A 26,189-nucleotide genomic window follows, 5' to 3' on the forward strand; every position below is an offset into this window, starting at 1 on the left:
TTAAGGTGACATGACGCACGGCCCAGTTAGAGTTGGAGTTACAACTGTGGGCTGTCTCCCTTCCTCACTCATGAGGCCACAAGACCCTTATGATTAGCCCTGGTTCTAGGTTGAGTGGGACCAGGCTGGGATGGGCACTGAAAGATTGTTCGGGGCTCACATATATCCACTTGGCACTTGAAGGGGCCGTGGCAGGGGGTGTTTCCCTTGCCAAGGGAGATGCTATGAGAGAAGCTCAGAAGCTGGGGAAACACTAGGGTCCTAGCTCTGTTCCTGGGTACCATGTGGCTTTCACACCCTCTTCTGGGCCTCAGCTTTTTCCTTGACAAGTAGAGGTCAGAGCCAAACCTGCTCCAAAGGCGAAGAAGCAGATCTTGTCCTGGTTTTCCTGCAGCAGCGCCATGACCCTTTTTCCCATGCGCTCATTCCTCTTGTAGATGAGCTCCTGGCGGAAGTAGCTGTCGATTTCCTGGGCTGTCACCTGCTCATGAGGTGGGAGGGTGGTGTTGATGAAGTTGGGTAGCTGCAATGGTAAGACAGAACAACCTTCAGGTCTTGATGGAGCAGGGAGCATGTCAGATAAACCCCAGGTAGGACTGTTATTGACTTACCTTTCTGAAGAGAATGTTCTCTGTTTCCTGCTTCTCATCAACCCTCATATCCTCAAAGAAGAGCATTGTTACAGTTGTACATGTAAAGCAAGCCTGAGAGTGAAAGACATGTGTGCCTGAGACATGTGTGACCACAGCCAATGTTTGGTGGAACGCAGCTAAGACTCACATCCAGGTCTGCCTGGTATTTATTTCTCTGGAGGTTGGGGTTAGGGTGTTGAGGCCATGCTGGGTTCTTTATGTCCTTCCTTTGGCCCTGAATCTAGCACAACGTGGACACGGAACCCAGTTCATCAAGGGAGTATAGATGACAGCTATGGCAAGAAGGCCATCAGGCTTGGTGTGAGGAAGACTTGAACTTTGGATTCAGTTCTGATGCTGGGTATACTGAACAAGCTGCTCCATTTTGCTAAGTCCTGACTCTCATTTGTAGGAAGGACTGTGTGACAGGAGGGATTAAAGGAGACAAGGGCCACTACTGTGGCCGCACTCAGTGTTCTGCTCTACACAGATGAGCAGGGCAGAACTTTCAGAGTTTCACCTCTCTGTCCATCTGGCTTCAAACTTCTAGAAACTTCTTGAAAATTATCCCAGGATCACAGATCCTTCCAGACTGATGCTTGTGGGATAAGCTGCCTAGAGCTTGTCCATCTTTCCAGTTCTGGGTCCTTTTCCCTCTCTAGTGTGTCACTTGCCACATGGCCTGAGGACTGGCAAGGGCTTTGTGGATGTGCTCTTGAACTAGGCAGAAGGATCCCTGAGTTCAAGGACAAAGTCATGTCATTCCAAGTCCCCAGGGCCTGCTACAGGGAAGATGCCTACCAGGGGTCAAACATGAATGTAAGATTGCACTGCCCCTTCTGGGTTGTTGTGCTCTATCGTTTCCTCTGTCTGGCCTGGAAGATAGGTCCAGCCATTCTAGCACCACCTCCTTCAAAATGGGCATGGAGCTGCAGGGAAAGAAAGGCAGTGAATCAAAGCACACTGTCTTTCCTCCCATCCCCCCATGCCAAAGCATTTGCCAAGCTCCTGCTCATAGGACATCTTCCGTTCTTCATTGTCACCTAGCCAAGCACAAATCACAAAATACTAGTCCTGACTGAAACATGAGGGGAGTGTGTGCCCACAGACACCAACTTCCTAGAGAGCCTAGTCCCCCAGAAGAGCCAATTTTTATGGCTTTTTACCCAAAGCACAGGGCTTTTTACAGCCGAGGAGGAGTTGTCAACATCCTTTCTGAGAAAGATGGGGGAGTCAACAGTGTCTGAACCCTGAGGGCTTGTGAGGAGGCTGGACATCTGCCTCTGCTCTGCTGGCCAAGGAGCAGTGGGAGAATGGATAGTAAGAGCACCTGCACACTACGTCTCCTTTGTCAGAGAAGCTGGGCTCACTGCTCTGGGACGGAGAAGGAAGTGACGTGATTGTCTCAATGTGAGTACTGCACAATGTGTACAATGTGCATGGCAGCCCTGCTCGTGCCTAGGCCAGTACAGAGCTGGCACCCAGAGACTGCCTGCTTGGCAGATAGACAAATGAGGAAACGGAGTTCTTATCCTCCTCCACACTGGAAGGGATGACTGGCAGCCCTGATGACACAGGTCACACTTGACTTGATGCAGTTACAGGAGACGCTAAAGATTTTTGAGTCAGGGCGGAGAACAGAGAGGCCATGACTAGAAGGACTATTTCTGGAAACACACCTCTCAAAGGCTTCTCTCCATTTATGGGATCTGGGAGAGGATGGGAGGCCAAGCCTTACTACAGTTAGTATTTGTTAAGTCAGTGAATGAGTGGACGGATGAGCAGGATGAGCGGCAGTTGAGGAAGAGTGTTGATGAGCACAGGTCCTGCAGTCGCACAACCAGCACAGCTTGGGTTGCCACCTTTCTTTCATTGCCTGGTGCTCTCTCGGTCATATGGGCTCTCCAAGTCTCACATTCTTTATCGGTAACAGGGTGACACATATGACTTAGTGCATGGATTCAATGAGACCAGCTTCAGAAAGGCAGATTGGGATCTCTCTCTCCCCATCTCTCTCTCTGTCACACACACACACACACACACACACACACACACACACACACACACACACACACACGTATATACACACAATGTATGTATAATGACATCCTGCATTGTCACCTTCCTGTGTGATGTTATGGGTTACCAGTGAAGGGTAGACTACAGAGATGACAGATGGTCATCAGAACTATCAGAAGTGAACTTCTTTCTCCCACAAATCATGGGATCTATGAGCAGGTACCCCTCCTTTCTTCTCTGCTTCTCATCCACAAGGTGCATCTGCATAAGGATTTCCCGGGGGACTTAACTATTTATAAGAACAAGAAAAAGAGTGAAACTTCAAAACCATGAAGAAGTAGGACTAGCTACTCAGCTTCCCTTGGGCTTCCCAGCCACGGTCTAGCATTTTCTGTGAGTCTCATGATGATGGGCTTTGGCCCTATGCCAAGGATGGGGCCTGGGTTTGGGCCAGGGCTGGGGGAGAAGCAAATTAATGATGTCATTAGACTTGTCTGGGACCTTAAATCTCCCATGACAAGTTTAAGTGGAGGGCACATGATAACATTTCAAATAGATCATGGAATGTCCCTAGAGCCCGAGAGATTGGTGTGTGATGGGGTGACAAAGATATGGGCTAGGCAGGGCAGGGCTGGGGTGAGGTCATGGGGGAGGGACTCAGTGTAGGCTCCCCTGACCTGTGGCTAGAGATGGCCAAGTGCCCAGGTCTGTTGATGATACTCAACTACCCACTTCCCTGGACCCATCTACTCAGCAGATATGCTCTGAGAGCCTCCCTAGGTCCTGCTCTATGTCAGGAGGCTGGGGGCCACCTCAGCACCCTTTGCTGTTTCCCATGAGACTCCCAGCCCCATGGAGGAGTCAGCCACTCTTGTAAGACCACTCTGGGATATGCAGTGGGAGAGGGCAGGGAGGGAAGCAGGGTTCACAGAGGGGGGGTCTTAAAGTGTGACTATGTGGTCTGGTTCACTGGATCAGCCCAGGTTTATGGTTGAAGGAGACTGCTGCACTCCTGTCAACCATCTTGACTCCGAGTAATAATACATTACTGTCCACTGTTTGAATAAAACATATATGTGGCCACTGGGCCCCTCAGGGGGCTGGGGACCACAGACTTCTCAGGGAGGACTCTGTGTGGCCCTCCCATTATGAATGCTAACAATACCAGTGACCTTCAGCTGCAGCATCAGGGAGCAATCATTGACGAGGGTGGGGATGGTGCAGTGAGGAGGTATACAGTTAGGGCTGGGGGTACTGGGCCTCAGGCCCTGTACTTGTTCCATTTTGGCCTCCAAAGGCTACTTTATCAGTCTCGCTTCTGCAGCCAGGGTATCTCTCTGACTGTAAGACTCCCTGACTTACACCACAGGGCATTCTCACCCTCTATCTATTCTCCACTATGCAAACTATGCTCTCTGGAGACACCAGTCAGCCCTTCCTGTCAGCTGCCATTCTCCCCTGAGAAACTCCACTCCCAAGCTGAGTTCCTACTTTATGATTGCTTTGAAGCCTTCCTGACTGCACCAGGGTGACAAGCCCTAAAGCTTCCAGATCCCTAGAGAATGTGGGGCCCTGACTGCTGATAGAGCTCCACACAGAATGATGTATAAGGGTAGGGTTCAAGCCCCATGACCCTGGCTTTTCTGCATAGTGAGGTAGGCTTTCTGTGTACTCCATATACAGCCTGGACCATGATTCAAGTCTGGCTGGACCACTTGCATATCTGGGGGACATGGCTACTGCCATCAGAGATCAGCAGTATTCCTGGGCATAGGCTCAAAGGAAAATTGGATTGACCATCCCCAAGCTCACCCTATGCCTCTCTCCCCCAGCTTAGAGTCAACCTTAGGCCTTGTTGTGTCCACTACTTCTTCCTCAGGCCAACCACATCACAGCCAGTTAATCACTTGGTGGAGCATCACCTCCCAAACCCTGCATCTAGTGGGCTTAGGGTAAGGCTCACCAGAAGTGGGGCCCTGGTAAGAGTCCTATCAGTTCCCAGTGTCAGCCTCTTCCCTTCCCTCCTCCACCTGGAGACTAGAGTCCTCAGACCTGCAGCCTTCCACAGTAAGGGCTGGGCTCCTCTTCCATCCTCTAAGCTTCTCTAAGTACATGACGTACCTACAGTGTTGTGCATGACAGTCACTCGCTGGCAAGTACTCTACAACAGGCGCCAAGTGGTCTCCAGAGCAGTGGGGACCAAGGGATGAGCAGCTCAACCCTGCCCTCAGGGTGCCTGTGTCTGGGTTAGGGTGGCAAGCACAGACAGAACGTTGTGGCCCTGGCCTGGCTGGCCTCCAACCAGAACTCTCTCCATTGCCTCTTCAAGTCTCTGGCTTGCTTGCACACTGTGCTCACAGCTGGAACATTCCTCCTTCACGGCGGCCAATGTAGGTTCTTCTGTGGCCTCTTGCTTTATAGGAATCTTTCTTTATTGCCCCAGCCCCAGCTGCAGCCCCCTGTACATGATTGCTGAGCTGTAGCTGCAGCAGTTCTGTCCCCAGAGCAAGGGTCTCTATATGAGGCAATGGCTTCCTGGCTCTCCTAGTCTCCTTGTGAGAGGGTAAGTTCTGTGAGAATTGTCCTCTCTGGCTCCCCACCATATCCTCTGTGCACTGTGGCCCCACATTGATATTTTCACTATTTCATTTGTTTGGCAAGTATTTACAGAGTCCTACTTTAGGCTGGGGACTTGCCAGAGGGGATATATGAATTAATGATACACCCAAACCCTGCCCTCGTGAAGCTTGTGTTTTCTTAATGGGCAGACGGTAAGTAGTCATGAATGAAAGTCTGTGGTGTTAAGAGTCTTCCAGACCATGGGAGGAAAGCGGGGCATAACAAAATACCATGCGGTTTTTAGGCGGGAAGAGAGGGAGGTTCAGGCTACAGTGCAGAGAGAGTGGATGGGGCTACTCTTATGGAGCTGGTGGTCCCTGAAGATGGAGGGGCATGCTCTGAGGTGACACCTGGCAGGAGCATCTATGCTGAGGGAATAGTGAGAAGGCAGAAGCATACAGGTGGGCTCTTGGGATGAGATGTGGACTTTGCTCCTGGTGTGTATGAAGGAGAGAGGTCAGGAGCAGGGGCAGAGCAGGAGGAACACACAGGCTACTACAGAGGCTGGCTTGCCTTACCCCGAGAAAATGGGATCTGCCAGGGTCTAAAAACAAGGAGCAAGGCTTCCTTTGCCTAATCCAAGCTTTCTGAGAGGATGAACATCAAAATACCACACAGAACAGAGGAAACCTTGAGGGAAAATGTGGTGCCCCAGGAGATAATCTGATACTGGGGAGATTTTTCAGAGTAACTTTAATCCATGATCAAGTTGGAAGAATCCAGGGGAGGAAGAAGCTGGATAAAGGCTCAGAGGTATTGAAAAACAGTTGTAAATTCCACAGGCCTGGGGTGCTGGTGGGGTCGGGGTATAGGCTGTGACAAGGCCCCCAGAGGGCACACGTCTTAGGGGACCTTGAATGCTGAGTGGGGGTGTCCTGGAATTTGTTGGAGATCACTGAGGAGATAGATAAAGTCTGGGCAGGGTCAAGCCAAGTTCAATCTTTGGGGACCTACTTGGGGTCTTGCTAGCATGTCCGTAATCTTGGCTCTAGGATTTGAATCAAGGCAGAAGGTTCTGAGTTAGACTAAAGGCCAAGCTCATAGTAACTGGCTATTTACCCTTCTGTGGGTCTTCTGGTTCAAGCTGCTGTTCTTGAAATTTCAATAGTAATCTGTACAGCCTTAAGGGAGTCTCTTGCCTTCTCTGAGCCTCAGTTTCCCCCTCTATAAAGTAGACAACAATAGCTCTTGTTTATTATAGCTGGAGAGAAGCTGGTCTATGCCCACTATACAATGGGGCTAAGTCAGGTGGGATCATGTGAGGCTATCTCTACGTCTTCACAAATGGCAGTGCAGAGGCCATCAGGGCAGGAGGAGAAGAGGGCCTCACCTGGGATGTATCATGGTTGAAGATGACTGCATTGAGGTCCCCGCAGTTGTAGTGTTTGATGAGGTCCTCTGTGGTGTAAGGTGCCTGCAGACTCCCAGCCCGCACACTTTCATGCTGCAGCAGAGTCTGGTTCAGGGCAAACAGCACCTGGCCAAGGAGAGAGAAGGGCATCAGGGCTGTGCTCACAGACTTCCACTCACTGAACTTTGGGGCTACAGGTGTGAAAAAGAAGGCATATGACAGAGCAGAGCATCTGAGTTTGGAGTTTGGGGTGAGTCTATCTCTTGACCGCCTTTGCTTAGTAGTGTTCTAGGACAAGCAGACCCAGTTTATAATCAAGAGTACCCTCAAATGAGGTCAAGCAGCAAACAAAAGGAAACAAAACCCCAGCTCTGTATGAAGGTTCAGAGGGTCTCGGGAGCTGGAGCCCTAGAGCCCGTCCTCCCATGCATTCAGCAGAAGCACCCTCTATCTCTCTTCTCTGGGCTACTGGCTCCAGGGATGCCGTTTCTAGGTGCCAGCGTCACTTGGAATACTATACAGAACTCTCTTTTCCACTGGAACCAGAATTTTTCAAGGAACCCAGACACTTTCTAAGCAGCTTGTGGCATTTGAAGGTTATGGCTCCACAGAACACGGGGCTCTTATACACAGGCCCTGGGAGACTTCGTCTTGTTTATTCGAGACAGGTTCTTACTATGTTGCTTTGGCTGCCTTGAACTTGCAGGCCTGCCTTACCTCCCAAGTGTTGGGATTATAGGTGGAGACCACCGTACATGGCCTGGCCAACAACCCCATTTTTAGATGGGAAAATTAAGGCACCAGGCTTAGAAGACACTTTACCCACATGGCTTGAGCTGGAGTCTGCACCCCAAGGTTCTGATACCCCAGATTCTTTTGGTCAACTAAGGGGCTTTGTGGATTCCACGCACTCTGATGCTGACCTTGCTTCAGGCGATAGGACAATGGCTGTAAGCATTACAAAAGAAAGCCCGAAAAGCGCCTGCACACTGAGGCTGTTCCCCTTCATATTCTGTGCCTTTGACTCCACCCTGCTGGAGGCTGATAAACACACAGCAAAACTTGCACAGCCAGTAGCAGTCAGACCAATGGACAGAGAGCTCACTCCCAGACCTGTGAGACCAGCAAGATCAGTGCAGCCTAACAGCAACTGGTCCTGGCACTCTGAGCTCTGCACTCTATTGTTACACAGCATAATCTCAGTGAGAGATGACTGATACACCGCTCTTCCTTCCACCAGTGTTCGCATATTAGCTTTCCATTGTGTTCAACGGCCAGCCTCACCTCAGGTTGAGTTTCCTGAACACGGGAAATACTCTAGAATCTATCTACAGCTCTCAGCACTGTGCCTGGGGGAAAAGAGGGTACTGTGATCTCCATTTCTCTTTAGGACCTGGGGACCTGCTGCTTCCTTCATAGTTCAAAGGTACTTTAGAAGCCCTGAAGAAAAACATCTAGAAGGCTGGTAGACATTCCCACAAAGACACATAATCTGAATAAAACCTTTTGAAATAGGTATACAGGGCCGGCCAACTCGGTGAAACAGGCAATAAGGCCACACTTGGGCCCCCTCTGTGTTAATGGCAAGAAGACTGGATTGCACGAGCTATAGCGACCCCCACTGCTCCCCTAATGAGAGGGCTGGAGGTGAGGTCAGACCCCTCGCCCCATGTCTGGGCCTTCTCCAGGCCCCTGGGCTTTGGCTGCCACCACTGAAATCAGATCTGCAGCCATCTGGTGCAGAGTGTCGATGGCAGCGTGGTGGCTGGGGATGAATTACAGGACGCAGTGACGTTTTTTCTGCTGTGGACATTGCTAAGGCAACAAGAACTTCCTCCCACAGGGTACGTGCCTCCGGTGAAAGTGTCCGTGTCGAGCTGATCCGCTCTCCTCCTCTGAGGGCCTAAGACAGAGGGACTTCCTGTGGCCACACCCAGCGGCTACACACACCTGCTCTGCTGCTTCTTAGATCAGCCTGGCCAAGGCACCGCCTGACCTGCGGTGAGGTCATCAGCCTGGGCGCCAGAGGACCTGGCTGGAGGGCAAATGTCTCCCGTGGACCCTGCTTGACTCATGAAGTCAGGTCTCCAGTGGCGCGGCCTTCATGAAGCCGGGAGGTATTCCAGGGGATTAAGTATATTCCAGGCTGCACGGTGTTAAGAACGGTCCTGGCATGAAGTGAACGCTGAGTATGTGTTTGTTAAATAAAACCTAGGAGGAAATAGCCCCAATCTTCCTAGCTTGGTGTGGAGGTTTCAAACTGCTTTTCGCTGCAGAATTCTTTTATTGTTGTTATTGTTGTTGTTCTCTTCCAGAGAAATCCCATTTGGAGGTGTGAACGTGGAACAGATACAAATGTAAAGTTAAGGTCTTGGTTGACATAAAGGAGGTGGGGTGAGACTCAATGCTCTCTTGCTGAAGGAATTTCCATGTACCCTGGAGCCCAGTTTAAGGATCCCTGATCTCCCTTCCTTCCTTCCTTCCTTCCTTCCTTCCTTCCTTCCTTCCTTCCTTCCTTCTTCCTTCCTTCCTCCCTCCTTCCCTCCCTCCCTCCCTCCCTCCCTCCTTCCCTTCAACATTGGCTTCCAGCAGCTTCTCAGCAGGGACTCAAATTGATGAAGAAATATGACTATTTGTAAACATATGGAACTCATGGAGGAGGCAAACATGCCACTGACCTTCATGCCAGGGTGACAGAGGCACAAGCTTTAGAGTGAAGTATTACCCTGACTTCTGCCTCCCTCTTCAGCTCCCAGAATTCCCTAGGTCTCTGTGCCTTCTACTTCCAGCCACCTTAGAACAACAAACTTTTCTCACAAGGAGCCTCAGTGGCCCGCACTAGGATAATGTTTATGCTAAGGCTATGACATGGAATAACAAACACCGGGTGAAGAGTAGGAGGCCTCATTCCCCCTGGATGCCTGTGTGGAGTCCCAGCCGCTCTGGTCACCAAGAAATCCTGTACATCTTCTACTGTCCCCCTTCACCAGGGCTCATGGGACACAAGGTAGCCGGAGGCATCTGTTGAGTGTAGGCTTGGAATCTAAACAGGTCTTCAGACAGACCACTATGGTGGAGAAAGGCAGGCGCCAGGAGGGTAGAAACAGGTTTATTGTTCCAGAAAAGTCCAGTAAATAGTCCTAGACAGACTAGGATGCTAGACCTGAGGCCTGTGCTCACGTGGTCATCATATCATCTGAAGGGAAGATTTGGATCCAGGACTCTTGGGACAGGTTTGGCTCTCAGGATAAGTCTCTGGGATGACCAATGAGTACTTGTACCCAGGCTGGAGCCCAGAGTGATGACAGTGAAGTCCTAAGCAGGTTGACAGTGCTCACTGAGCACCTCCATGGTACTGATCCACCAGGCAAGGCCAGCACAGACAAAAGCCTCATCCTCATACTGCATACCTACTAGGTACACACAGAAGGGACATTTTCACTAATAAAATATTAATACACAGCATGGAGGGGATACAGTGCTGATCCTGCTGAATCAGTTGTGAAGCTGCCTCCTGGTTACTTGGGGTCAGGATACCTCTGAGTCCACAGGCAAAGGGAGCAGAACAGTCAGGGCAGTGGGAGACTGGGTCCTGAACACCAAAACAACTGGTTTGCTTTCCCCACAGTGTGAGTGAAGGGAGTATGTAGAACACAGGGTTTCTTCAGGTGACTCAGTGCTCCCATCCCCTGTGATTAGAATCAATGGAAAATGACAGCACTTGTGCTTAGAAAGATCTTTCCATAAACTCTGGGAATGGTGCTTTAGGTCCCCAGCCAGGTCCTGAATCTTGGAAGCTGAGGTCCTTGCTAAAGCAAAGGAAATGCAGAATGGATGGTAGAAGAGACGGTGGGCAGCGTCAGGGCCATCATGTGCAGTCAGTCACAAGAAACAACAGAGATTGTAATTGCTATAAATACAGTCTCATTTAACCCAGGCTAGCCCTGAACTCACTATGTAGCTGAGGATGACCATGAATTTCTGATCCTCCTGCCTCTACTTCCCAATGTGAGGGATACAGACAAGAGCCAACAATGGATGTTGATGGGGTGCTGGGGACTCTGCCGATGCTAAGCAGGGGTCCGCAGCCCTGGATGTGTTTATTTTGTGTGAGCGGCGTGAATGCATGTCTGGGTGTATTTATCTCAGATAGCTTTGCTTTATCTTCCCCTTACCATACAACACAGATCCCTTACCTGTCTCCACCCTGATGTCTAAGTGTTCCTAACTTTACATCACCTTAGTTACAGGGTGCCAAGGGGAAAGAGTAATTGGAGGAGTGCCTAGCATCCTCTTCTGGAGAAGGCCTCCGACATTTGTGGTTGTGTACATGACAGCTGCTCCCATGTTAAGCAGAGCTACAATCTTTCCCCTGTCCTTATTTGAAGAAAAGGTATGGCTTAAAGATAGGCACATGGACACCACCGAGTTGACGAGGAGGAGACACGTGAGGTTAATTTTTTGTGTCAAGCGGACTCAGTTGAGGTTCCAGAGATTTAGTGAAATATTTCTCTAGATGTTTCTCTCCTGAAATAAACTTTCATTATTTAAAAAATAACCCATGCAAATAAAATATCACACAGCAAAATGAATTAGACCCAAAGTCTGTATAATTCAATGAGACTCTATGCAGTTAGAACTGGTATTCAGAATGGAATCTGTAAAGCTTCACATTACATTTTACACTTTTGGTATTGGATATATTTTATACACTTTTCTACCCCCCAAACCAAACAACAGTCCTTGACAGAATTAGAGAAAAACAATTATCTTTGTATCCCCTTTCATAACTCACGTCCATCAACTGCAGTCAGTCCTTCCTCACCTCCTTATATTTAGCCTTTCTTGTTCTCATTTCTTCATGTTATCCTGCGTGCACATGCACATGTGCACATATATACATTCATTATTAGCTAGATTCTGCATACTAGTAAGAATATGTGGTTTATTTCTTTCTTGAGACTGTGTGATCTTGCTGTATACGATACATTTTTAAGTCCATTCATTTTCCTGCAAATTTCCAAACTTCATTTTTCGTTAGAGCTGAGATGTATTTCGTTTTATAAATATATGGAGTTTTCATATCCATTCATCTGTTTGGACAATGCGTTTCATTCCAATTCCTTTCTATAGTGAACATAGTAGAAATAAATAGGTGGGTACCAATATCTCTATGGCAGGTATGGACTTCTCTGGGTATAGACCCAGGAAGGAAATACCTGGGTCATGGTAGTTCAATTTTAACGGTTTTGAGAAATCTCCAACTGATTTGCACAATGGCTGTATTAGTTTGCATCCCCACCAACATTAATATGGTTTCCTTTCCCTCCATTTCTTCTCTAACATCTGTTATCAGATTTGTTGATGATAGCCATTATGGCTGGGGTGAGGTATTATCATGAAGTTGTTTTGACACATCTCCCTGGTGGCTAGGATACTGAACACCTCTTTGATTGATTGTTTTTTGAGATAGGGTTTCTCTGTAGCCCTGGCTATCCTGGAACTCACTCTGTAGACCAGGCTGGCCTCAAATTCACAGAGATCTACCTGCCTCTGCTTCTTGAGTTCTTGGATTAAAAGTGTTTCATTTATCTTCCTTCCTTCCTTCCTTCCTTCCTTCCTTCCTTCCTTCCTTCCTCCCTCCCTCCCTCCCTCCCTCACTTCCTTCCTTCCTTTTTCTTTCTAAATGTCTATTTAATCCACTTGCCTTTTTTTTTTACCAGCAGTTTTATTCCTTCTGTTTTTAATTTCTGCAATTCTTTGTAAATTCTGGATATTAGCCTCTTGTTTGAATCGTGGCTGGTAGATTTTCTCCTACTCTGTGATTGTCTAACTCTGCTATTGTTTCCTTTGTTGTAGAGAAACTTTTTTTCATGTAGTCCAATCTGCTGCCACTTGGGTGTTGGTGTTCTGTTTAAAAAATCTCCTGCCTCCCTGAATATCTTGAAGGACATCCCCATATTTTTCCTGTAAATTTCAGTGTTTTGGGTTTTAAACTAAGGTCTTTGATCTTGTTTGACTTGATACAAGATGAAAGTTATAAATTTAACTTCATATCCTGTGAGTATTTTTGCCAGTAACTTTTATGAGTAGGCTACCTCCTTTTCTAGACATTTCTACAAAGGTAATTTTAGGCAAGATTAATGTTTAATTTAGTAAACGTTGAAAAAATGAGTCATTCTCCATAGGTTGGGTGGGTCTCCGTCAACTGACAGTTTTAAGAAAAAGTGACTATTTGCTCTCTGCCATCAGCAGAACTGCGTGTCAACTCTCCCCTGACTTCCAGTCTGCCGCCAGGTACAGAGATTTTAGATTTGCCATCTTTTATACCATTGAGCAAATTCCTTGAAATAAATATCTATCTGTCTCTCTGTGCATCTCTCCCTCTGTGTCTTTATACCCCTTCTATGCATATGCACTCGTGCATGCACACTCACAGTAATATATCATACATATGTACTATATAATGATGTTTTGGCCACTAGTGTACTACACACACAAACAAGCCCTAATAAAATTACAGTAGAGCCAATATCCATGGCCTAGTATCTTAGCACACCCTTTCTGCATCTAGATGCATGGATTACAATAGCCTACAATATTCTGTACAATAAATAGCATGCTGTGCAGATTGCAACCAATGGCAATTCTTGTGCCGTATAGCCTAGGTGTGCAGAAGGCTGGGTTTCTGGTTGTACACATGCTGTGACTGTACACAGTGACTATCAGCTAGCAATTCATTGCCATGAACATATTCCCATTGTTAAGCTGCACATGGCTGGAATCAGCTGCAGGTGTGGGCATGTGTACATACCTTCTACCGGCCCATTTCTTGAATAACAAAAAATAGTAGGTGTTTCAGGAAAAAAAAACAAGGAATGGAGGCAGGGGTGTGGAGGGATGAGGAACCAGCAGGTACAAAGGCCCTGTGCACCCACATGGTGAGAAGCAGAGGACAGGGGAGGAGACAAGTAGAGTTGAGCACACAGGAGAGTGATGGGGGTGTGCACTGGAGTTGACAAGCATGCTACCTCCATTCATCCATTAGCACAAGGACAGACACTAACAGATAGCTGGGGCTAGCTACTGGGGCCTATATTCTGATTGCTTAACTGGAAAGAGACAGAGACAGGGACAGAGACAGACAGACAGATACACAGACATGCATGCAGAGAGAGAGAGGGGGGGGGAGGGAGTACAAGTGAGCCTTGGTTATCAGATATTATCAAGATTGACACATGAGGAGGGGAAAGGCCACCATTTGGGGGTTAGCTCCAATCACTGGTATCTATCTTTACTCTTTGTAGCCTGATGTAACCTCAGGCCAGTCCAGGATCCCTCAGAGGGGTATACTCTCCAGTTTGGCCTTGGCTGTTCCCTAGAGAGTATACAGTACCAGCCACATATGTAGTAGATACCTGAGAGATACTTCTAATGGACACGCCAGTGCATGGGAAGTTGAGGGCATCATTTATTCTATGGCCCTCACCCTAGCAGCTCCCCACCAGGGCTGAAGCAACACTACTACCCTGGACCTGAGGTCCAACTACTCTGTCAGCACCCAGTGCAGGCATGGAGGTCAGCCTACCTTATTGAACCATCTGGGGCGGGGGCACTAATACAGAGGCTGCAGCCTCAGTGCTGGCACTGCAGTTTATTGGTTACTTTCCAGGTCCCATGGATAGCACCAAAGTACTTCCCAGCTTCATACTATAGGCCTGACTCCCATCCTCCCAGGCTTCCAGCACCGCTTCTGTCTATACATACCAGGTTATGGAGCAGTAGGTTTCCTGGAGCCTGGGCTTGACTTAGGGCTAGTTCAGGGAGCAGAGATCTAGCCACCATCTGACTTGTCCTAGGAAGCCCAGAGTGGATCATTTTTCTTCCCAAGGACTTGGTTTACCCACCTGTGACAGGAACCCATTTACACACTCATTGACTGAAGTTTTATGGAGCACTTACACAGCGGTTTGCTGGCACGGGCTAGGGGCACAATAGTAAACACAGCAAGCAGAGGCACCTGACCTAGTGAAGCCTTCATTACATTAGGAGAACACTCGCACTGAGAGAATAAGGAAGAGAGTGGCAGACAGGGAGAAACCAAGGGGAAGAAAGGGATTGTACGCGTGTACGTGTGTGCATGTGCACGTACGAGTGCGTGTGTGTTAAGTGTGTGGTGTGGTGTGTGTGTGTGTAGTGTATGTAGCATGTATATGTGGTATATGTGTGCATGGTATGCCTGATATGGCGTGTACGTATATGTGCTATGTGTGTGTATGTGCTACATATATACCATGGGTGTATGTGCTATGTGGTATGTATGCTTGTGTGTTTGGTGTAGGGTGTGTGTATGTAGTGTATGTAGCATGTGTGTGGTATACCTGGTGTGGTGTGTGTATATGTAGTGTGTGTGTGCGGTACATATGTAGTGTGTGTATTTGTGTGTACAGTGCTGGGATCAGGTGCTATCCTGTCAGTCTGAAGCAGGCAAATAGGAAAGGCTATGGGGAAGAAGGTGGTGGTGGGGAGACCTCTTGTTGGCAGGTGTTGGGTGTGGAGTGGAAGAGGCCAGCATGACAGAGGAGCAGCTTTACCTGTTGTTCTCCCTGCTCTCAGCTACCACCCAGAGAACCATGGGCTCAATTTCACACTGTTCTGAGGACTCTACAGGGTGGACCCTGTGGTGGCAGCAGACCCTCCTCTGGCCTGCAGTAGGGGCTGCCTGCTCTCTGAGGCCCAAGCTGCTCCTCCCAAAGCCCACCATAGAACTCTGGGGTTCTTCACCTGTCCTTCGAGCTGAATCACCTATGTGAGCTGATTGGGGCTTGCTGGGCCAGGAGACTGGTGAGCAAGGAGCTCTAGGAAGGAGTCTGTGTGGACTCTGTCCTGTGAAGGGAGGACACCTCCTTTGTTGTCAGCACAGACAGGATAAGGGAGACTTGGCACCCAGGATCTGGTGCTGCAAACCAGACCAGCAGGAAGACAGCAAGCAGCAAGGCTGCAGGCTCCTCCTCGTGAAAGAGGAGGTGAGGTGTGGCGCTAGCTCTTGGCTCTGGGGCCCCATCCCAGGACTTGATATCCTTGGCTATGATAGCTACCCTTTCATGAATCAACACACCATGGTTCCTGGCATGCTGTGTCCTTTTGATAGGTGGATGGTATTACTGACCTCATTTTATGCACAGAGAGCCTAAGGCTTAGGAAAGGAGGCAACGGTCCCACCCACGTCCTCTGAGCAGGATTCCCTAGGAGTGCTGTGGCTTTTCTCCCTGAGCCCACTGCGTTCTCCCTGATGCTCATCCTGTGGCCCACTTCTCCATCTGTCCCCAAAGGCCGTGACCTCTGAGCCTCTAAATCCATTACACTGCACATGAGGAAAAGAAAAGAAGGCACACTCTAAAGTCACAGGAAAACAGCTAGACAAGCCTCTTCCAGGTACAAAGCTGGGAGCAAGTTCAAGGGATGAAGCTGAAGAGAGCCAGTTGGCTCTAGCCTGGTGACAAGCTAGCGAGAAATGGAAACCAGAGCACGTGGGGGCTTCCTGACACAGCCCAGGAAGGTGAAGTTACTGGTGATGTCGGCTAAGCTGAGAAAGAGCATGGGGTGGAGAGGGAAGTGTATGTGTTCAGGCCAGAACCTCTGGACGTGCAATCTGTTGAGACATGTCAGAATAGGAGCAGAGGGGTGGGCGTCAAGGAAAGGCCTGTCCGTCTTCCCCGCAGAGTGGCCGTGGATGGAGACAAGGCATGAGTGAGTGATACAGGGAGAAACCAGGTTCCCTGGGAGGCGATGGGTTGGGCAGCCACCATCACCATCATCCCCATTCTTGTTCTTAAGCAGCTGCATCGTCCAACTCCAACCCTGCTACATGCACCTCTGCTTCAACCTCAGACCTGCCCTGCTGACACAGCTGCCTGGACATCAAAAGGCAAGACTCCACATTCATTTGCAAAATCAGTATGGAATTCCTAGAGGGCTCCTCTAATTCCTCTGGTCTGACCACACAGCAATTATCCATTTACAGAGGAGGGGGAAATGGCCTCCCAGGCTCACCAGCTGTGTAGGGACCTCTGCTCTCCTTGGCCTTGAGCAATAGCTGGGGAGGGCTGGACTGGAGTGGACACCTGTTTGGGGGCCCAGTGTGGGAGGACCTGGCTGGGAACACAGAGAACAGAGAGAAATGGTAACAGCCTCCCTGCTCGTCTGCTTAGCCACCATTGCCAAATGCTTCTGATACAAACAATAGAGGACAAGAAAAGGCTCTGACGGGCTTCAGACCTGACCATGCTTATAGACCATGGAACCCTTGCTCTGGATCCTTCCATGTGGGACAAGCCTCTCTCTCTCTCTCTCTCTCTCTCTCTCTCTCTCTCTCTCTCTCTCTCTCTCTCTCTCTCTGTGTGTGTGTGTGTGTGTGTGTGTGATTAATCCTGCCTGTTTGCTAGCATTTAAAAAACTGTATCAAGTACCTATCCCTTCCTTAGGACAGGGACACACACAGAACACTTGTTTCATATGAGCTGGGGTGGTCTTCAAAGGCTATGCTGCAGGGGTGTAGAGGAGGGGCCAGAGTGCAAGCAAACGTGGACAGTGTTCCTGGTTAGGCTGTGCTGATTGCTTGATTGACAGACCAAATAATTTCCAGGTGTCGGGTGGCACATGGGGGGGGGTTTGCTGCAAGCAAGCAATTCTCGCCAAGGCCAGCGTCCAGGGGTGGACGCTGTGCCATTGGAGTCCCACAACGGTTCAGAGACCACGGTCGAGGAAGGCGACTGCAGCAAGTACACTATGAAAGCATGAGTTTGCCACACAGCAGGGAGAAGGAAGGAGATTGCAGGCGAGGCAGATGAACAAGGGAGGTGCCTTGTGGCTCCTCTTAGGGCTGAGTGCAGCCACAGGAAAGGAAAGGAGACCGGGTGCAGATGAACTCAGAGGTGAGGCAACTGTCTGCTCGGTTTGCTTTTACCAAGTGTCTGTGGCCCCTCATCCCCTCTTCCCTCTACTAAAGATAGATTATAATATGGAAGAAGCCCAAGCCTCAGACTTGGGGCATGAGCACAGAAACTGTAAACCCGTTCAGGAGAAGCAAAGCTCTGTGTATGGACCAGATAAGAGCCAATCAGCCTCCTTGCTGCAGTGACCTCACGAGGATGGTGGACTGCATGTGCTGTGAGGAGGGTAGAACCCCCACTCCCACATATAGGGCATATGTTAAGGGCCCACGTGCTTTCAGACTCCATCACAGGTGGGCAGGAAGGCTACCTCCCAGCCTTTTAGCTCCTGGCCAGAAACTTCCCCTGGGCCTCAGGTCTATGCTGGCTTTTCATGACCCTGCCTTAACCTTTCTCTGGGGCCCTGGACTTGTTGGTCTCAGCCTATCCCCAGCCTATGTCTTCCTTTTGCAGTCCCCTAGGTCCTAGGTCCAGTTAGTAGTTCCCTTTTTTGAGTTATTGTGACCAGAAGGATCAGACACATGCCAAAGCATTGTTCTACCCTGGAATTAGAAATGAGGTCTCTAGGATTGTATGGGTCTGTGTATGTGCAAAAAAAAAGACAGAGATCAAGAGTCAGGATAGAAATCACACTATTCTAGCCACAGAGAGATTCGTGGTCAACCATATGGCTTATGACCTGAGCCAGTACGGTTTAGGAATTCTAGAGACATTAATGTGACTCAGTCCTGCTTACAAACCAACACCAAGTGGCCTCTCTACCTCTCTCTGTTATGGTCTTGGACTAGCTGGCCGGGCCCTATGACCTGGCTCTGTGTGTCCCTTTAGCCTCATTCATCCACTCTTTTCTATTGTTTCTCCATGGGGACACTGCACACCATGACCTCCCTAGCTGACGGGCCAGCAGTGGATGCTGTGGACCGTGAACATCATAAATGGGAGCACACTACCGCTCTAGAAACAGTGACAAACTGCTTCCGTGTCATCTCTCCATGATCCTTAAGGCCTTGGGTCTGTCCTCTGGTTTCCCTTGTCCCCTGAGCCCTGCATGTTTTAACTAACTCCATGTGTTGATTTGCAGCTCTGTTTCTGAGTGTGCATCTTCCTTCACACTCCAGGGTCGTTGCACATGCATATCCCTTTCCCATCATGCCTCTGTTTTGCCGTACAAACTTTAACAATTCAGCTACAATTCAAGTACCATCTCTTGAAAAGATTCCTTCCCTGGCTTCGTAGATCAGCTCAGGGGTCTCTTTTCAAGCTCTCTTACTTTCTTTCCTCTCTCTTTTGAGCACTGATAAAGAGTTTGTCTTCATCCACTACCAACGATTGTTCTGTGACAGACACTGCACGCATTTCTACACCAGTTTTAGTGCATGCATATTCCAACAGTTACAGAAAACAGTAGAGATAGTTTTCATCTCTACTCCCTTTTTACCGGGGTGGGGGTAGAGGAAACACAGTAGGTAAGTGACTTGCCTAAGGTCATACAGCAAGTGAATGAAGAATGTCTGAGGACTTTTATCATGCGCTAAACTGGTCCTACCACCACCTTCTTTGCAACTATGCCAAGAGTAGGGGACCGATTCCTCTTACTCTTTCTTACATCCCTGGTTCTTAGGACACAGCTGTGACACCCCGAGGGCACCCACCTGTGTTAGGCACAGCTGTCAGCCCTGGCTCAAAACCAGTAAGTTTACTGTAGAGGGGAACGGGGCTAGTTGGGAACCTAGAGGTGGAGCCTCACTGCGGTTGAGGGGCTGAGAACCACAGGGGCTCAGGAATGACTCAGGATTCTCGGTGAGAAACTTCTTTCCCAGGTGCACACTCCTCCCTACCTGACACATGACTGTCAGTTCAGTGACAAGAAGTCTGTCTTTTATGCCCCTGCCAGCACAGTGGTGAATGGCTGAGGAAGAGCTTCTTCCTCCGAGGAGGAGGTCCCTTGCCCTGAAGGAATCCACCTTCATCTGGGCTGCTTCTGAGCCTGGCAGCTGCTCTTCCAGTCTTTTCTAATACCTCCTTCCCGACCATGTTCTTGGCACCCAGGCCCAGCAGGCCTCAGTCACCCTTGTGGGTTGTTGGCTCAGGAGCTAGCCTAGGAGGCTTCCAGACCAGCAGCCCCAGCCCCCACTTTGAAGGGGATCAGGTTCCCCCACAAACATAATTGAACAAAAATATGAGAGAGAAAAGGTCTTTGTTCTCCCATTTACAGCGTCAGAAAATATGTAACAAATTAGCCGTTTATGAGGTAAGAGACCAGCTCTGTGTGCAGGCGGTGTGGCCTCCGCAGGCACAAGGGGCCTTTGAGCTGCTGCATGGGGGGTAAGGCAGAGGGAAGGAGGACTTGCAGGACTTCAGGCCAGGCACAGAAGGCCAGTGACCATCTAGGACTCTGGGAAGCTTGCAAAAGGAAGCAGGGAGCCAGGCAGAGTCAAAGAAGGGATCCTGAGCCTGTGGAGAAAACAGCTGCTCCAGGCCAGTCTCCAACAGGGCCAGGCCAGTCTCCAGCAGGGCCAGTGCACTTAGCATTCAGCAGGCTGCTGGGGTCTCAGTGGCTTCCCTATTGGTTGCTCTGAACCTTAAGATGGGCAGGTGCCTCTAGCATTGGTGTTGATTTTCTCTCCATAGGTCTTCGATTCTCTTCCATGGGTCAGTGAGGAATGCCAGTTGAAGCAGCAAATATTCAGTAACGCTAGGAAGGGAGATGGGGATAGGGGTGGGAAAGATCAGGGATGGCCACGCCTCTCCTCAGCTTTCACTTGGATGTCTTTCACTTGAATGGCTATGCCTGGCTATCTAGACGTACCTAATCCTAAGAGTAGGGGTTTGCACCTTAGCTTGACTCATTAGGGTTCTCTTGTCTGGTGAAAACACAGGCTAGCATTCACATTCACTGTCTTTGACTCTCTCAGGGTTTAGAACAGTGGTTTTCAACCTGTGGGTCATGACCCTTTATGAGGCAAACAGTCCCACACCTCTGGCAGCCCTCCCCCACACAGGGCTCATGTATCAGATATCTTGTGTATCCCATACTTATATTACCATTCATAACAGTAGCAACATCACAGTTACTAAGTTGCAATGAGGAACTATTTTAAAGGGTCACAGCGTTAGGAAGGTTGAAAACCACTGATTCTAGAGTCTTCTCCCTCATCCTCCTCTTCTTCATCCTTCTCTTTGTTCTCCTTTTCTTTCTGTTTTTTTTTTTCCTGAGACGGTCTTACTATGTGGTCTCAAATCTATGATCTTTCTGCCTCAGCCACCCCAGTGATGGGATCACAGGTATGTACACCACACCGGGTTCCTTACTTAGTTTTTGATTCTGTTGGATCATGTGCTCCAAGGCCCGCCTTTTCCATTCCTATTGCACATGGTCAGGATTCCCCTTGCTGCCAGCCTGGCCACGCATCATGGGAACACATGTTCAGACACCTCCTGTGATCCATCTATGGGACTGCCTGTTCCATTTCCTCACCACAAGTCCCAGCTGAGTCCAGAGCTGGGCCCTGGCTGTGTACCATGGCTCTGGGCCTTTGAGAGAAGGTACTGGTGTGTATGGGTCCATTGCCAGTCCAGTAAGAGACCTCTGCCAGTAGTGGGGTGCTGGGTTTCTGTATGAATATCCTGAGTGTTTGGTCTGCAGTCACAAACACGTCGCTTTCCTGGATCTGACTTTATTTATTTTGATTGGACCTTAATAGTTCTTTCAGGCTGAAGTTAAAGCTGCCTGGGAACCCCAGGAGACTTGCTAAAACTTCAACTGCACCCAGCATAGCAGAGTAACTTGAAAGTTAATCAGTGCTCAGGGACGCCTGCCTCATTCTTTCCAGCCCTGGTGTCTGGTGGCACATAGGATTCCGAGGTGGGCTTGGACACAGCGCTGTTCTCTGCAGTAAAGACCAGGGATTTCAGAATAAATCTGCACAGGCAATATCTAGGCTTGGCAACTTCTCTTTGGAGCCACGGAACAGAAATCTGTCCCACTGGCCTTTATTGTCCCTGTATGGACCCCTTCCTATGTAGTCCTACCACCAGTTTCTCTGCCATCCTTTCTCACACATCTGTAAACATTCTATTAGTGACTTGTCTCCCACAGCATTGTGCCCTCTCCCAAACAGAACGACCTCCCATGTTGGAGGTGATTTCCATTCATAAACACATCTCCAGCCCTGGCACTGAATACATGCCCAGTGTCTCATGACTGAATGAATGAAAGGATGAATGATACCCTGGGCATTTTGTTTCATCACCATTCCTGGTCCTTTTCATGCAAAGCTATACCCCTGTGGCTGGGCTCAATCCTTTCAGATTATTAGTACTTGGGGAGGAGCAAGATGGTACTGGACACCAACCAGGCCAACTGCTCATTTTACAAAGCTCAGAGAGAGAAGAAATAATCAAGTTCACCCAGTACATGGAAGTCTGCTCAGGCTGTGGATCATTTTGCTCCCTAGCTGGTTACGAGGCCCCCGGGAAGGAGCATCTCAAGGAGAGAAGAAATGGAAAGGAGAGGTGGGAAGCTCTCAGCAAGGCCAGAGTGTTGGGCAGGCTGGGCTGTTGTTTCTGGGCTGCCCTTTCCCACCTGCTTCCAGCCGGGTTAGCCTCCTTCCTCTATAACCTAGGCCAGAGACTTACCCTGCTGGTCTTAAGTCCATCTCCACTCTATGCACTCCTGCTTGCCAAATCTTGTGAAATGATTAACATTAACATTTGTTTCCAGGACAACAGCACTAAAGTCCGGAGAGTTTGAAGAACGTGCAAGGTCACACAGACAACTGCAGGATTCGACCTCAGCATTTTCTATCTTTTCTCCTGGATCTTTGGGTACCCTGCCTTCAGCTTCCTCTGGGCACGTGGGCTGGTGTTTGCCTTACTCCTTTCCTTTAGAAAGCTTCTTCCCGGCTGCACAGACTCAGCTCGCTGCTGAGTGTTCCCTCTGGCTCTCCTAGCAATGCCCTAGCAACTTCAGTGTATTCTTTTCACATGATAGCGCTAAGCAGGTAGCTAGACAGGCAGTGAACTGCCCACAGTGGTTAGACAGGCATGGCCACTTGACCCTGTGGCTGTTCTGCAGAGAGCTCTATGTTCTATAGAGCTAGGAGGTAGGCCAAGACTCACACCCAGCAATCAGGGGTCCCGGGCTGACGTTAACCTTCACAGTTAAGGTAAATCTGTTCACCAATTCGAAATGCTCACTCCCATGTAAGAAAGCCCTGATCTATTTGGGGCAAGGTGAGCCTGCAGGAACCTGTCTGTCTCAGTAGCTGGGATCAAGCTCGGGAAACAGGAATCAGTGGTCCCAGAGCTCAGGGTGTGGAGTTAGCCTGGCAGTGTACTTTCTAGGCAGGCACTCAGATGGCTGGGACACATCTTTGTCCTAACAGGAAGCCAACATATCATCCATCCTTATATGAACCAGGAGCCTGCCTGTCTTTGTCTCAGTCTGGCCTCTGGCTTTCCAGATTTCATCTGCACCCTGTAGTTCTGGAAAGGCTGGGAGACCTGTGGCCGCAAATACTGCTGTGAGTCAGTCCTTCTCTTGGCTACCCCAGCCCTCATCACCTCTTCCACACGCTTCAGGTTGTCAGCACCCCTCTTCCAAAGCGGCGGAAGTAGACATCCGAGGAGGCAAACATTCATTGGGTTGGAAGCAAAAGGCATCGCTGACTACCTCTCAGCCAACCAGAAAATGTAATTAACCCCGGTGCCCACCCAAGCCCTGCACATGGCCTGCACACCCTCTTGTAAACACTCACTGCTCTCACCATGCACAAGTGCTCAGTCGTATGCAGACACTGGAACTCTTCCTGAGGCCTTCCACATCCCCTGTGCTGGGATACGTCCAGGCGGGAATACTCTCACTATCTCACATAATCCTAGCTGTCCACACATACACATCTCCAGGCCTGACCTGTCCATCGGCAACACGTCTCTCAGTGTGTTCTTCCTCTGCCACACCTCTGTGTGGGTCAGCTCTGAGAATGGAGCTCTGGGCCTTGGTTCTGGGTATTTTGAACCCTAGAGGCTGCCATTCCTTGCTTGGCTTTGGGTCCTGGGGTGAAGGGCAGATATCAAGCTGTCTTAGTCTTGAACATCCCCTCATCGCTAACTCCTGTGACCCTGGATATGAAGAGGTTAGGGTCAGCTTGTACTCACCTTCTTAAATTGTGGGTCACAACTCTCTGTTGTGTTATATAACTAGATGTGGAGAAAACACACAACACACACACACACACACACACACACACACACACACACACACACACACACACTGGCAAAGTAAAAGATTCCTGAACCTGTGATGACTAAAAATTATTTCAAGGAATCAAATGCATGCTTAACCTGACATGTTTCTGGCAGTATTGATCTATGTCACATCATGAGTATTCATGGCAGACACAAAACATGTTCCCTGAACAGCACGTGTTATGCCATGCAATGTTAATGGATGTCCCCTGACACCCCCTACCCAGTCAAAGGTGCAGACAGCTTCCTGGTATGAACTGCAGAGTTTCTATGCACACACATGGCTTTCTCTTCTTGCGAAGACACAACGGCTTAATTCCAGAAACAAAGACTTTACATTTTTCTCCTGCCATAATTCCTCGGCATGTAAATATCACATTAACATATCTTTGGATTTTACTGTGTTAGAATGTATGAATTTTAAAATTACTTATACTGGTGACTTGAGTGTCATTGAAAACAAATCATTAAATGAATTTTGGCTTGGGCTTAAGACGGAGCTTCGGACGGTTTCTGAAAGGGCCCTGAAACATGCTTGCCGTTTTGTATCATGTATTTATGCACAGATGCATTCTGGAATGGATGGTTATGAGAACAAAGTATCCATTAAGCCCTGAGAAATGTTGAAATGCTCTGTAGACAGCAGAGTCAGGTACTCAGGTAAGACTTACTCCTTTATTTAAAATGAGCAAGCAGATGCAAACTCCTCTCTAATAAACAGTAACTTACACGGGTACCAAGACTTGCTTTCTAGCAAACTCCTGGGGCTGCAGAGAAGACTCACTGGCTAAGAACACTTGCTGCTCTTGCAGGGAACCCAGGGTCAGGTCCCTACATCCACATGGTAGCTCAAAACCATGCAGATAACTTCAGTACCAGGGCATTTGGCACCTTCTTCTGTCCTCCAAGAATATCAGACACACGCGTGGTGCGCATACATACGTGCGGGCAAATCACTCACACATAAAGTACATAAAACTCTAGTGCCTTTTTATCAGTAAATGTGCCTTTTCTCTCTATTTTATGTACCCATATACCATGGGTTGTGTAAAAATTTCAGAGCTAGAGGATTGATGATGGAGTTCAGTCTGACTTTGCTGTTCACTGACTCAGTCAGGGGCCTTGGATTTGGATGCTAAGTCTCTGCGAAAGGATTTAGGTATCTTTCTTGCAGGTTGTGACAGCTAGAGATCACTTATATGTTGTTTTTATTCCTTTTAACCAAGACTTCTTTTTAAAGATGAGGAAATATTCAGAGGTTAAATGGCCAGATTGGGTTTCCAAGGCTCCTTTCCCTTCCCTCCCATCAGGATGTGACAGAAGAGAGGTGGGGGAAGGGACAGTGTCAGACTATGAGGACTGAAAAAAATGTGGCAGGAGAGATAGGCTCAAGGGCTGAGAGATTCAAATACAATAGAAACCTGAGAGCAGAAGAAAGACAGGAAAACCCAGCCGGGGGCTGCATGAAAGGGGTAGGGCACTTAGGGAAGGCCTGCAGAAGGCCTGTGGGCACTGAGTGAAAGGATCAGAATCCTCATGGCGGTGGGGGGTCGGGGGTTATTGAGCCTTTGACTCTTCAGCTCTGGCCTACTTTTGTCCTGGAAAGTAGGCTTCTCTCTTCTGTTTCTGCTTCTACATTTATTCGTCTGTCTCTGTCCAGGTCTTTGTTCCAGAATATAAGAACCCGGAAATCTGAGCTAGTGGCCTTCAGATTCCAATATCTACCACCCATAACAGTGTGACTGATTTGTGCCCATGCCGGAGCACTACTACTACCCAGGCAGTCTTGCTAGAAGAGCTGTGGCCCTAGGCAGCATGCCCTACAAGGAGAGCGCCACCTCCACCACACCCTTAATCCTGGTCTTGGAGATGCTCCCTTTGAAGACCCCTCTCATCCCAGGGCTGGATTTCTTCCTCGCCTGGATGAAGGAGCAGCAGGGACATGGTGCTGGTCCGACCTGCAGGGAGCCAGCAAGCAATGACCTGGTCCAGCAGAGCCACTGGTGTGACAAGGTCTTATCATGTTCAGGAGTTCCCTGAGGTGCCATAGGTTGTGGCCGGGAGCCCTGGTGCAGACTCAGAAGGCAAAGGGATGGTCCCTGGCCGCTCGGTGCAAAGCCAGCCAAGCTGCTGCACCGTCAGCACATTCTTGGGGCAATGTACTGCAAAGCCGCCTTGACTTCAATCCTAAGTGAGAACGAGGGCCTCTCTGCCCCAGCAGGGTCATGCCCGGGTCACTGACTGGAGCTGCAGGCTTTGGGGTATGGGGAAGCCTTGGAGGTTTGCCAGTCATGCTCTGCCTCTGCTGAGGCAGGCCTTCTCACCTTGCCTGGCCTCCTGGCCCCAGAACACCAGCCTCTGCTTGCA

The 26,189-nt window shown here is 49.1% G+C and overlaps 1 protein-coding gene across 1 annotated transcript in view; it reads right to left on the reverse strand.

Annotated features, from left to right (window-relative positions):
- The window catches only part of Trabd2b (TraB domain containing 2B), a 198,337-nt gene that overhangs the window by 23,193 nt on the left and 148,955 nt on the right, over positions 1-26,189 (reverse strand). Inside the window, exons 3-4 of the mRNA XM_032900210.1 lie at positions 6,601-6,747; positions 349-523 (exon numbers count right to left, since the gene is read on the reverse strand). Coding sequence (XP_032756101.1) covers positions 349-523; positions 6,601-6,747 — 322 coding nt within the window. The remainder of the gene's footprint in view (positions 1-348; positions 524-6,600; positions 6,748-26,189) is intronic.

The sequence above is a fragment of the Rattus rattus genome, chromosome 1 (assembly GCF_011064425.1).
Source record: "Rattus rattus isolate New Zealand chromosome 1, Rrattus_CSIRO_v1, whole genome shotgun sequence".
Lineage (NCBI taxonomy): Eukaryota > Metazoa > Chordata > Mammalia > Rodentia > Muridae > Rattus > Rattus rattus.